The following is a 13989-nucleotide window of genomic DNA, read 5'->3' on the forward strand; positions in this document are numbered from 1 at the left end:
AAAGATTAAAGTCCAGTGCAGTAAAATCTGGGTCCACTGTAGGGGCTCTAGCCAACCACCCTCAGAGAAAACGAGATAAAGCTCTGCTGGGTCGCCAGAACTGAGGTTTCGATGTAGGTTTTTAAAAAAAAAATGCATTTTTGTTGGCAACGTTTTCAAACAACACCCACTTATCGAGGAAACATTTTAAACAGCATTAGCTAATGACTGAGTATTTACGTTCAATGATAGCGATATCTACAAGCAGCAGGCCAGTTCTCATTTACCCAAGGCTTCTGATCATAAGACTAGCGTAACAAAAACCCAAAAGAACGGATATGCTGCATGTGAGAATCGGTCTTACTTGGGTGAGCATCTTCATGGGCCCGTGGCGACAATGTATACCGACCTTGCTCCCAAATCCATCCTCTCCCGTACCCGGTGACATTGAGCTCACCGGCTCTGCTGCAGCTTTCTCTCTGTTGTGAAGGAAATCCGCTGAACGAGCGGGTGAACCGACGAATCAACGGCGTCTCTAGGAGTCCGCCGTCTATCTCGTAACCAATAAGAGCCGAGAATTAGGACCACTTCACTCAGTACTTCACGAGCTGTCCCGGGCATGCGGCGATACACAACAGGTAACCTAACCTGCGCGTCACGCCCTGTGCTAGCTGTACAGGCTATTAACGCTGCAGGGGTTCAAGTCAGGGTCAGGAGACCTACGTGGGCTGTCCAGATTAATGAACACGCAAACAGAAATTTAAAAATGTAGATTTAAATGAAAACAAAAATAGAAAATTATTTAGTTTGTGCAGGACACAATTAAAACGTTTTTCCATGTCCACAGATACCTACAAATACACACACATACATACATACATATATATGTATATTTGCCTTAGGGACACACTAGTTGTCGTTCATTTCAAAACGAATGCTTAATTAAAATAAACTAAACATTTGACGTTTTAGAGTCTTCACTTCAGAAGGGCAAAAACTACAATGAAACTACAGTAACTTTCTTTGCTTAAAACAAATACTTACCAACATCTTTATTGTGCTCTATGTGGATAACCTGTGCAAAAGGTACAAGTTAAAAAAAAAAAAAACAATATATATGGTACAGGTATGTATCCATGATACAAAATAAATAAAAGGCTAAATTTTCTAGCACAACCACATCCAGCAGATATGCAACTCCATTATCCTTTTATTTAAATGTTTATTTATTTATTGGTTTTGTCTTGGTGGATAAATCTGATTGGATAAAGGAGCAGCTGTGTTTACCTGCTAATGGATGTATATAAGGCAATATGCATGTATGCACCATACACCTGGTGTGTATTACTGAACTCTTTGAAATTGCACTAATTGAAATGCTTTTTTAATTTTGTGTTTCCGTTGTTGTTGTTTTTTAAAACAGTGTTAATTTTTTAATCTTCAAGATCTAAGTATAAAGCTGGAGAACTAGCCCACTCTTGAAACCAGTTTTATTTCATAGCTGATTTTCCCCCTACAAACCACCAAAAGTTAATAAAATAAACATCATTATTAACAACAAGAGAAATCTGCAGCATATGAGCTGCAGCAACATCTGGGTCAATTTATCATAGAACGTGACCCAAGTTAAAAAAAAAAAAAAAAAACATTTGAAGAAAAACACAAAAATGAATTGATGGAGGACTGCCGACATCGAGAATATGGCATACGATGGCAAACAGCACCTACAGCAAGACAATGGTAACTCTGTCCATAGCAGTGAAGGCGGTGGGAACTGACATTCAACATAACAGACATCAGGACGTACTGAGGTGACATGCGGCTTCTCACATGCAGAGATGTGTACCAAAAATAAAATGTCCACTGGAGGAGAATAAAGCTGTTAGGGACTAAGAGTGTCCAGCAGTTCATTAAAGACTCTTTTTCACATTCTCATACAACCGCTGCATGTTCTGCTTCCTCAACATTCACCATCTCTCCCTCCATCTGTACTTCCACCTGAGAGTTCACCACGTGCTGCCCGTCAACTTCAGTTGTGGTCACGTGTACAACCTGGATCTGCACTCCAGCCTGTTTTAATCTTTCCATGTCCTCCTCACACATCTCCGCCACCCCTCCATCCTCCATTACAACCGTGGCAGTCTCTTCCATCTCCATCACATCTACAGGCTCCACTGTGACGTGTTCAACCTGAATGCCGTCTTCCAACAGGACAGTTTCGGCTCCCTCTATGTTCTGTGCTGCTATGGTGAGAGCAGCGGTTGCAGCAGAGTCAGTAATGACCAGTTCGTCGTTTAACTTATCCTCGATGGAATGGACCTCTTTGAGGTGTGCCTTCAGCTCTTTCGGCTGGGTGAACCACATGTCACACATGGTGCAGTGGTTGGGCTTGACTCCGGTGTGGCTCACAAGGTGGTCTTTGAACTGGTCCCAGCTGTTGAACACACTACTGCAGACCTGAAGAAGGTGGAGAGCAAAAGAAGAGGTCATGATCATAGCACAGTAATATAGGGAGTAAAGTGATCCAACAAATTAAAATACAACAATACGACAGCAGCCTAAACAGAGAAGCCCACACCTCCCTCTCTACCGCCACCTTGTCCGGGTGATATGGGCAAACCCCGAGCAATTCCCAGGCAAGCTACAAAACTAATTTCTCCACCATGTCCTGCATCTGTCCTGGGGGATCTTCCTGTTTGGGCATGCCTAGAACACCGCACCCAGGAGGTATCCTAGTCAGATACCCCGAAGCAACTTAACTGGTTTCCTTTGATGTGGGAACGAGTCCTGAATGAATGACTGCAGATTTATACTAACAAATAACTGATAAATTCTCACATTCATAAAAAAATAACTACCCCTCTTCACCTCAGCCATTATTTCCAAATATGTATAAAAGCTTTTCCTGTCCCACATTCCTGTTTGTTCTCATGTACATGTATTTTGATAGTTCAGAGTTGGAAGACATTATCTGTGTCTTGTCACGCCCACCTTGTTCAACATGTTAATGCACAAACTTGTGCAGCTTATAAACAGACACAAAGGAGCTCAAATGATTCCTTTGACTGCAGATATAAAGGGTGCATGTCTGTGATGACCCAAAACAGTTGGGTCATCCTTTTTTCACCCCAAAAGTGGAACATTTAGTATGTACCGGGACTTTTACTTAGAAAACTGACACGAGTTTCAGTGCTGCCCCATTGAACAACTTCCCGAATCCCTTCAGTGAGAACCTGATGGCCTTGATTGAGGACAAACTGTACCTGGCATTCATAGAGTTTCTTCCGTCCCTTCTTGGCTCCCGCCCCATTCTGACAGGCTGCCATATGGCACTTCAGTGTGCTATTCCGTGCAAATCGCTCATGACAATCTGGACACTCGTAAGGTTTTTCGCCTAAAAATGGGCACAAAAGACAGACATGTGTCTCAATGTCAGAAACACAAAAACAAATCTACTGGACAACTATGATAACTTATGTTTAGTTGCCATACCTTTGTACTCTTCATTATAAACAAAGTGAGTTCAAACAGTGTGAAATTTTCACCTGTGTGCTTTCGCAAGTGCTCCTTAAAGTGTCCGAAGTGGTCAAAGTGCTTCTTGCAGTATTCACAAACATGCACTTTCTTTTGGGGTTTCTGGTTTCGAGACAGTTCCTCGGCATCAAAGTGAAATGTGCTGATGTGCTGCTTCAAGGCACCCTCTCGTGTGTAAGCTTTACCACAGTGGTTACACACGTGGGGCTTCTCCAGCGAGCCCAGGTGTGTTTTCAAGTGCTGTTTAAGATGGTAGTACAGCTTGAAGCTGCGGTCACACTTGTTGCAACGGAACATGTTGTCTGCTTGAGAAATCTGGACCTCGACAATCTCGACATTCTCCAGCACCTTGGAGGCAGTCACCGTTTCCTCATGATACACAACCTCATGCTAAGCAAAAACACAGAAAGAAAAAAAACAAAACAAAACCTCTGAGTTAATTATTTGATGCGTATCAGTTTAACAGTAGAAATCAGAAAAAAAATGTGCATTTCAGCTTTTATACCTCTTCTATTCCTCCTTTCTTGATCACCTGTATTGTTGGTTGCCCTTGCTGGTATTTGCTAGTTATGTCAGCAAGAAGAGCCAAAGCAGAATCATCTGATGCAGCTTGAGCATTCTTTGCCGCATCAACCACTTCCTCCAGCCCCGACTCCTCCACCTCAATGGGCCCTTCACCTATAACTTCAATCTGCACCTGCAGAACAGGGAAAATATTCAGCCTTAACAACTAAATATAGGACATCAAGCTGACTATAAAAGTGCACTGCAAGCATGCTGACCTGCTCCCCTTCCACTGAGGGTAGGGTTTCTGTAATCACATTCGACGTCTCAGCAATTTTCCTCTTTTTTCCTTTGCTCCTTGCTGTCAATGAAGAGCTTTCATTCATTCTACAAAAGAGGATCATTAAGAGGTCAAATGTTATTCTATTTTTTTAAGTGAAATCTGGTAAATTCTAAAGCCAAAAGTGATGAGTTCTCACTTATTGTTGAGCGCTTTGATGGCTTCCTGCATCTGTAAATACTCAGCTGCTTTCCAGACATCATATGCCTCTTCTTCACCAGCTACAGCTAGTGTGGCTGTGTATGTGAACTCCATCAGCTGACGAAAGGCAGTGTTGCTCACACCTGTTAAAATATGACAGTAAAAGCAGTGGTGAGTAAAAGCTGATCGTGTGTAACAAAATATCTGTCTATCAGCAGCAAGTCCCAGCTTGGAAGACAGCAAGTCTTACAACAAACTTGGAATACTTACATTAAATATAATGCAAAATCTCTTTTTGACACCAATTTAATTTTTGAATGTCTGCATTTTTCCATAGTCAGGGATGTACTTTCATATGTTCCTATCACTTAGAAAAATATTCTACATAGCTCTACTACCAAGAGGTGGGAGTGTGGTGGTCAAACTATTAAAAAACAAACAAACTGAAAACTGTAAATCAAGCAAGCAGAGTTAAAGCAAGCAATAAGACTGACTGATAAATCAGCTGTCAAAGACTAACCAGTATAATCTATATTAAGGATATATTACAGCCAGTATGCAAAGGAGTTCTTAAATAATGTTTCCAAGTGTTTCCACTATAAAGTTTGCCCACCAGAGAGCTAAACCATAAACTGCAATAAACTGTAATGTGTCCTCTCAGAAGGCATCTAAGTCATGAATTAAAAACAAACAAACTAAAACATAAACCTGACATCAAGCTCAATATTATTATACAATTTGTTAAGTTCTCAAACAGCAATCTTCTCATTTTTCTCATAATCCACTATGGCTCAAGCTATGATCAAGAGTACTTATTTGGATTAAGGAAGGGAAGGAGGGAAAAAAGCTTTAGTAAAAGTTGAGTTAAAATCATTCGGTTTCGTAAAACCACATTTACTCTAAACTACTGTATTAATAGTGACAGCGAAATTCATCTATAGGTGGAACAGTCTCTCTGGACATATTCTTCCTGTTATGACACAATGTAGTCCCGTGAGTATAACTAACACACTACATACCTTCTATCTCCACCAGTGGCTCTTGGGTATAATCCTGAAAAAACTTGTGGAAAAATTGACTGCATGCTGCCAACACTGCTTTATGGGCTCTGAACTGGTGTCCTGGAAAAGACATGAAAAATGGAAATTAGTGTTGCCTCAGAATTTAACGTTAAACTTATAAAGATTACTTACACCAAATGCCTGTTTACCATCCACTATCAAGGTAATATCTGTAAACTGATCCAGCTGTCGCTGTTCGTTAAGTTTGTCCATCATGACTTTGTAATGTGCTGGGTACTCGCTGCCCACAGTGGCCTCCACTTCCACCTCCACCTCCGCTGCCATTATTGTCTGATCTGTCTTCTGTAGGAAGAGAGGAAGATATATATATATATATATACACACACACAACATGATCAACCTTGCTCGTTGTTACAATTTTACCACACAAATCTTTCTCGCAGCCTTATTTAAATATTATTAATTACATACTGGCATTTAATGAAGGTTCTTTTAAGTTACTTAATGTTATTAGTAACAGCTGTGTTTCCCTACTATTATATAGAAACGACTGCTCACTGTTTATGCATTACAAGACAAAGAATATATTTTGGGACCACTGCAGCTGACACTAAATCCAAAGCAAAAAAAAAAAAAAAAAGGAAAGGACTTTTGTAGTAAAGCAGTAAGTTCACCAGTTTGTTTGTTCAGATTGTTACTGACTGATATTCGCCAGTCATCTCATCTGATGTGTCAATATGAAGATGTTTTAGTGCGTTTTTTAGTTTTGGTTTTTTGGCAGAAAACAATACATATGAAGATGTTTGGCTTATTTTAGAAATGGTGTCAATACACAGTTTGTCCAGCAGGGTGTGCTCCAGCTCAACTGTTTACACTGCTCTCAAAACAGCCATTCAGTCAGGTCCAGAAGTATTTGGACAACGATTCAATTTTGCCTCTGCACACAACCAAATAATATTTTAAATGAAACATTCAAGTATAGATTAAAGTGCATTAACTGTTTAGGAGGTCATTTAGGCTTTAAAACAAGTTTGTTTAAAATACAGTTTGCCATGTTCGTGGGCTCAAAAGTAACCACACAACTGAGAAGCAGTTTCATGGCCAGGTGAGGCATGTTGCCTTGTGCTTCCATAACAAATTACGCACACAAAAGATTTGGAATCAACTTAGTGGCTTTTCACTGGAACACTCAAGATGAGGTCCACAAAAATACTTATACGAGGGAAGGTGCTGATTAGGCTGAAAATTCAAAACAAACCTATTAGAGAGGTAGAAGAAATTTTAGAATTGGCCACACCAACAATCTGCAAAATTCTTGAAAAGAGCTAGCTCAGCTACAAAAACACCCAAAAAGCACCCACAAAAGAAGAGGACTACAATTTCCTGCTCTAGGGGGAAAAAAAACCTTCCCAACATCTAATAGAATCAGCACTTGAGGTTTGAGGTGTACTATTGTCTACAATCAAGAGCCTTCATAAAAGCAAAAACTGGGTTTACAACAATTTGTCTTTAAGACTATTCCAGGCAAAGTCAAAAACAGGCAAACAGCTCATAAGCTGTAACAGACCACATCTTCACTGGTGATTATTGATCACGCAGAGCAGCAGGATGAATTCTAAAGTGTACAGGGCTCTATACCCTGTTCATATTCAACCAAATGCGGGTGGCGTCATTCCTGCAACCACAGTGAAACTTCTCCGGACTCAGCTCAACAGTTCGTGCTTTTTAGATACTGACAATTCCGAAGAGAGAGACTCACAAAGAGACGAGCAGGAACTGAAGGCACGGTGTAGTTATGGCCTAGCAGAGCATTTAACAGCAGGAAATGATTTGTTGATTAATCCAGTAAACAACAGTGTTATTAAAAGCTTCGTTGACAGGAAGAAAGTTGCTGCCCAGTACTGGCACTACGTGATATTTCCCACTTTCTCAAATTAAACTAATTTTTGTTTCTTTGATTTGTAGTCAGAGATTTACACAATTTGATACGTCCTTAATGTGGTACAACATAATGTAAACGTCAAAAGTTTTCCCATTAAGGGAGCATGTTTAGAATTACAGGGCGGTGTCTTAAAAGAAGGGAGACCTGAACGATAAACCATAAACATTTAATTACTACCGGATATTAAATAATACCACTGAAAGGTTTGGTGTGCTTCAAATCCTTTTTTGGCACATGTTAGCTGAGCTCCGTGTTAGCTTAACTAGCCAACACATAACCCTCGCCCCAAACCGAGACACAAAATAAGCCATTTCACACACTCGACGGACGCGTCTTACCACAACCTCGCTTACCATGAATAGACATATCGCCACAACCCTTTTGGTACTGTAACATGACGGAAATAAACATGGTACAGCTCCACAGTGTTGCATGTAACGGGCCTCTTAGCACGCTCGCCATTTCGCGTTTGACAATCAACATTACGTCATCAAACCGCGCATTAAAATACACTTTTCCCTGACAGATATTCTAATTGTAACCATAGAGGGTCGAAATACACATTGCAAGCCATCGGCATACATACCTGAAGTTTGGTTATGCTGTTTTAGAAAGTTATTTAGCGATAATATTTCCTTCGACGCAAGTACCGATGTCCTACTCTCGTTGCTCCAAAAAGGGCGGTCGTTCAAGCTTCAGGCCTCGGATTCCCAGAAACCCTTGCGAAGTCAAGGACGCCGGGGAGCGTTGCTTGGTGACAATAGAAAAAGACAAACACTTACCTGGCTGGGGGAAATAACGACTACCAAACAAACAAAAATTTAAAAACTTTATTCTCTTGTCACTGAAGTTCCTTTATTTTAATTTATTCAACATATCCACATTCTACATTTTGGAAAAAAAAACTTAATTCAACTGAACTCTCACTTTCATCATTTACTTTTTATTAAACGCATGTATTAACTTGAACCAATTTTTTCTTGTGTATGACAAATTAAAATAAAAGTATGAAAACAAAAAAATGGCCAAACGGAAACTTTCACCGGATAGTGGCCTGGAAGATCAAAGTTCAACAACAACAACAACAACAATCTTTATTTATAGAGCACATTTAAAAGCCAAGGGCATGCCAAAGTGCTTTACATAAAAGAATAAAACAATAAAACAATTAACACTATGATATCAGAGTCATATAAGTGTGGAATTATGTTCACAGGTAAAAACCACTAATAAGAGTAAACTATAGCACATAGCTATAGCAAAGTAAAGCTGTACCATCAAACACAGTGATAGAGAACATAGACAACGCAAGACAACGCAAGACAAACAGAAAAATTAATAGAATAACTCACTGCAAACAAGGCCAGTATTTAACTGGTAGAAAAAGCAAGTTCAAACAGATATGTTTTAAGCCGTGATTTAAAAGATTGAATAGAATCAGACGCCCGGATGCCAATCGGAAGATTGTTCCACAGCTCAGGTGCAGCTAGAGCAAACGCTCGATCACCTCTAGACTTCAAACGAGATCTGGGCTGAACCAACAATAACTGTGAGGATGATCTTAGAGCCCTCGCAGGAGCATATGAGTTTAAGAGTTCCTTAAGATAGCTTCGGTTAAGTTCATCCTACTGCATAAGGGGGATTAGTGCGCTTGATGATTAACACGAGTTGAGTTAATTATCTTAAGAAATTCCAGCTGAAACTCGGAAGCTCTGTTAAATACACTTTTAACTTGGTAGTCTCACACCACATGTCACATGTTGGCAGTGTAACTGGCAGTTTGTGGACACAAATGCAGGACTCATGAGATGAGAAATAGTTCAAGTTCAAGTTCAAGTTTTATTCGCCACATGCAGTGGCAGGTTGCCCTGCAGTGGAATGAACCCGCCCCCCGACCTTACACACACGACACAGACATCACATGGGGATACAAGTCAGAGAACGGTTGCATTCCAGAAAAAACACTGAAATGTACACTACAATGGGAAAGTACAAGAGGAAAAAAAGAGACCTCTACTCATGCTGGGCTATAGGAGGACAGCATGAGAACAGGAAACAAAAAACTCCTCTGCACAGAAAGCACATAAATGTCTACAGTATAACATTATAGAGCACATGACCAGCAACAGGGTTGGGTAGGGGATAAGGAGTAATCCCAGGCAACACAGCAGCCATCCTGCCACTGCACCGTCTCTCCAACGTGGGCCCAGACCCGCCTGGTGTTCCCAGGAGGCAACAAGCATCGAAGGCATTGGAAGGGGAAGGGGGATGTGTGAGTGCTTATCAGTGTAAGTGTATGTGTGTGCGTGTCCATAATTCAGCTGAGACAGTGTCCTTCGCCCTACCAGGCTAAGTAAACAGTCTACCAGCCAACCCAGGTGGCCTTGCATGGAGTGGGAAGGAACAGACTCAACACAGTCGTAATCAGGGAGTTTTTGTTCGGCTCCAGCCTTGAGCCCACAGCTGGCGCCGAGGGGATATCAGCATTAAATACACTCAAAATCCATCTTTAATTCTGAACCTCACAGGAAGACAACAAGTCCAAAACATTCGCAGGATAGCAGAACACAGGAGACAACAAAAGACAAAAGAATACTGAGACAGTATACACAAGATATTGAAGGGAGATGTAACAGGTGAGGACACAGATGACTCCACTATCAAAGTACTCAGAAGGAAGTTAAATTAAACCATGATGCCCTGGGATGTCCTATCCCGGGTTCAAGTAACGAACGGACTCTCTTTCCAGCGCCCTGGCATAGACTTTATCAGGGAGGCTGAGGAGGAGTGTGATCCCTCAATAGTTGAACACACCTGCTGTCCCCCTTCTTAAAGATGGGAACCACCACAATCCAGAGGTACCACCCCTGATCTCCACGCAACATTACAGAGGTGTGTTGATAAGACAGCCCTACAACATCCAGAGCCTTCAATAACTCAGGGCAAACCTCTCATCCACCCCAGGGGTGCATAACCAAGGAATTATTTAACTGCCTTAGTTACCTCAACAGTTCCCCACCCAAAGGTGCGGGGAACGAACCCTCTTGTCCTACGTACAGGCAGCAAGTCGATGGGATACTAGGATACCCACCCCAGCACGCCGCCTCTCACCACGGGCAACTCCAGACTGAGACAGAGTCCAGCCCCTCTCCAGGACACTGGTTCCAGAGCTCAAGCCATGCGTTGAGGTGAGCCCAACTTTATCTAGTCGTGCCAAATTATGTATCTCTGACAGAAATTGTTTCCCCTGCGTCGGGACCTTGGCACAACATCGGACGGGATTATTTCAATAAACCAATGACATTTTGACTGATCATTATTTGTATCCTTCAGTGACTGTACAGAACTGTACTGAGCTAAAACCTCCAAAATTTCAGAAGCAATAAGTCTTTGGACAGGGGGAACAAATTGTGTCAGGATCACCCTGATATTATTTGTATCCCACTGTAACTTTACTGTATAAAGAGCTAATATCTCTCAAATTTCTGGAGTAGTTAGTCATTATTAGAAGTGTTTATGAACTAAAAATCATGAATGTGGGATACTGTTTGTCCGTGATTTCAAAAGGCCAGTGCATGCTCCCGACGCAGGGGAAACAAATTCTTTCGGGGATACATAATTTGGCAAGACACCTCCACCACGATAAGATAGCATTCCGTGGAGGGGTCATCAGAATAAAACATCCGAATAAAACAGGAAGATCACCATAACTGAATGAGAACACTAAATTAACATGACACAGGAGACACTGAAAGACAAAACACAGTGAGGATTCTAGAACAGAATGAAACACAAAAGGGAATTCATTAAATGCTACTTAACCTAGGCACACATAGACCTCTGGAATATATAAATCGCATCCAGGAAAAATATCAACAATACAACCTGTGTCCAAGACTGACCACAACACTTAGCTCTTTCATATACACTAGTTTGGTGAATAGTTGTTAGTAGGCTCTGTTGAAAATGTTATGCATTATTGTAATTTGATCAGTGTGGCATTAAAATAGGTTACAGTATATACCACAGCCCCAGGCTCTATAAATCAATAACTTGGCAGGTCAGTCACATCATGTTCTATTGTGTCAGCTGATTGCTACAATGAAATTACGACACCACCTCAATGCACCGATCAGGTGATATTCTTTTAAAGACCTTTAGTCAGGAATCAGAATCCATCATAGAACAGAAACAGTTTCAATGAAGGTTATCAGTGATCTTCTTATGGCCTCTAACTGTGGACTCATCTCTGTACTTGAACTGCCAGACCTCAGTGTAGCATCTGATACTGTTGATCATTTACTGCAGAAATCAGAACACATCACTGGCATTAAAAGAAATGTGCTGCACTGGGGAAAATTGAGAATCAAATCTATCTGATAGATTCCAATGTGTTCATGTAAATAGGGGGACTTCACACAGCAAAGTTTGTCATGGAGTTCCCCAGGGTTCTTTTCTGAATCAAGTGCTTTTTACATTAAACATGGTTGCCTTATAGGCAATTTTAGAAAACACCAAAGACATTTCTATTGCTATGCAGATGATACCCAGCTTTGTTTATCCATAAAGTCAAATAACACATATCCTACATAATTTCAGACAGGCTGAGATAACGCTGCTCAGCCATAAAAATCTTAGAAACATGGCGTCTAAACTGATACTTACTCTGGATGGTATCACTCTGGTCTCCAGTAACACTGTGAGAAACCTGGGGGTCAGTTTTGATCATGATATGTATTCAGTGTGAACATTAAACAAATATTTTAATAGTCTCCAAAATTAGAAACATTCTGCCTCAGAGTAATGCTCGACAGGGACTAGAAATCAAAATCACACTTCTTCCTTTTTAGCTTCTCTTCACTAGCTGCCCGTTAAATTCAAAATTGAATTTAAAATATTTTCATATACTAAATGCCTAATAAGAGAAACTCCAGCTTATCTTAAAAATTCAAATAAAGCTCTTCACTGTCAGACTGCATGCATACTTTTGGTTCCTAGATTTCTAAAAGTAGAATGGGAGGCAAAGCCTTCAGTTATCAGGCCCTTCTCCTGTGGAACCAACTCCCAGGGAGGGCTGGGTGAGGTGACTGTTTACAATCCATTATGCTGCAATAGGTTTAAGCTGCTGGGACAGGTTTGGCACCAGACCATATTGAACTGGACAGGCAACCAACTTTGCTTAACCAGGCAATGAACAAAATAAGATATTATTAATTACAACCGTATATGCATAATACACTGTTAAATCCTCCCAATTCTTTCGATCTTTGGGCTGAAGGAAGGACAATACTCGGTGTATAAATGCCCAATCAACAATTACTTTATTACATACAATACAACACTTTTGAGCATGAACCATCCGGATGGGGAGACATGAATGAAGAGGGACACAGCAAATCTCAAACTAGGTGGAGGGTTACTCAAACTGGCCCCCACCTAGTCGTAAAAACCTAAACATTCACATTCTTTCTAACTCCTAGCGAGCCTAACTTATGGCCTTGGCTCCCTATTTTGTCTGCCTTCAACAACGGTGTGAGTGAAGCTCCCGTGGAATGTGCTCTGTCTCCTCTACTGTCAGAAAAAGCAAAGTCCTGACTCTCTGAAAACAGTATTTCTTATAACTCAGCAGTATAATGCATCATAAACAATATCATTCATTCACACTGAATCAGCAGTCTAATGTAATACAAATCAGTTTAATAACTGTAATAGTTATCACCTTCTTCTAATTCAGGAGAATAATACAAACTAAAACTACATAATAATTTCACAATCTTTAATTAGGGGTATAACATGGCATAAAATAATATTATAATCCCACAACACTCATAGAGAAATGCAGCTACAGTAATAAATAATGCAGGCATCTCTTAATTGTAGACAACAGTACACCTAAATCATTGGATCAACTGGGTTTTCTTTGTACTAATATAGGGTCTTTACCAAACAATATAAAGCACTTTGAACCAATTGTTGTTGTGAATTAGCACTATATATATATGAAGCTAAATTGAATTAAATTCATAGACATTAGTAACCACATTCACTCTATGCACTCCATGTGTGGACTGCAACAGCATAACCTCCTATTAACTCTACAGTATCACTTGTGCTTTTACTTACGTGCTGCAGTTTGCATAACTGCTGGTGTTTTTCCTTACTTCTTATCATTAGCATAATCCTCTGTCATCCCCCGAGGTAAAACTACAACAGATATTGCTACAGTATTTGGCCGTTGTGTTCCTGGCACAGACTCTTTGAATCAGCAGGAAATTTGCTGCTCCATCTGTCATCTGTTTTGTATCAAATATATCAATATGGGAATATGGAAGGCTGAACTTGTAGAGACATGAAGGGTGTTGGAACAGTGCAAAAACACAGTCAGTTCCAGATAGCACATTATAGTTACATCACCATGTCTGCTAAGGCTTTTTAATTCCTTGATGAACCCCAAACTCACCGATATTTGCTTACCTGATTAAAACCAAACTGGACTTTGCGCTTTCTCAATTACATGGCCCACATCT

General features: G+C 40.5%; 1 protein-coding gene across 3 annotated transcripts; it reads right to left on the reverse strand.

Moving 5' to 3' along the window:
- Positions 1 to 128: 128 nt before the first annotated feature.
- Positions 129 to 8181, reverse strand: znf131 (zinc finger protein 131). Of its 3 annotated transcripts, none has more exons than XM_040051083.1 (9): positions 8049 to 8181; positions 5709 to 5862; positions 5518 to 5619; positions 4497 to 4641; positions 4296 to 4404; positions 4019 to 4210; positions 3525 to 3903; positions 3243 to 3373; positions 129 to 2436 (listed from the first exon to the last, which is right to left on the reverse strand). In XM_040051083.1, exons 2-9 carry the CDS (start codon positions 5842 to 5844, stop codon positions 1912 to 1914), a joined length of 1719 nt encoding a protein of 572 aa, XP_039907017.1. In that variant the 5' UTR covers positions 5845 to 5862; positions 8049 to 8181; the 3' UTR covers positions 129 to 1911. The 3 variants fall into 3 exon arrangements, with proteins under 3 accessions (XP_039907017.1, XP_039907016.1, XP_039907018.1); XM_040051082.1 differs by lacking the exon at positions 8049 to 8181 and adding an exon at positions 7816 to 8039; XM_040051084.1 differs by lacking the exon at positions 8049 to 8181 and adding an exon at positions 7816 to 8039 and having other exon boundaries at positions 5692 to 5862.
- Positions 8182 to 13989: the final 5808 nt, after the last annotated feature.

Source organism: Simochromis diagramma, unplaced genomic scaffold, assembly GCF_900408965.1.
Source record: "Simochromis diagramma unplaced genomic scaffold, fSimDia1.1 OVJJ01000131.1, whole genome shotgun sequence".
NCBI lineage: Eukaryota > Metazoa > Chordata > Actinopteri > Cichliformes > Cichlidae > Simochromis > Simochromis diagramma.

Bases quoted from the DNA above. Each gene is read 5' to 3' on its own strand.
- znf131 (XM_040051082.1), bottom strand. From the start codon at position 7,896: ATGCAACACTGTGGAGCTGTACCATGTTTATTTCCGTCATGTTACAGT. The intron at 4,211-4,295 runs GTCAGCATGCTT...CCTGTTCTGCAG, and splicing joins CCTCAGTGGAAGGGGAGCAG to GTGCAGATTGAAGTTATAGG. The intron at 3,374-3,524 runs GTGAAAATTTCA...GCCCATTTTTAG, and splicing joins GCACTTGCGAAAGCACACAG to GCGAAAAACCTTACGAGTGT.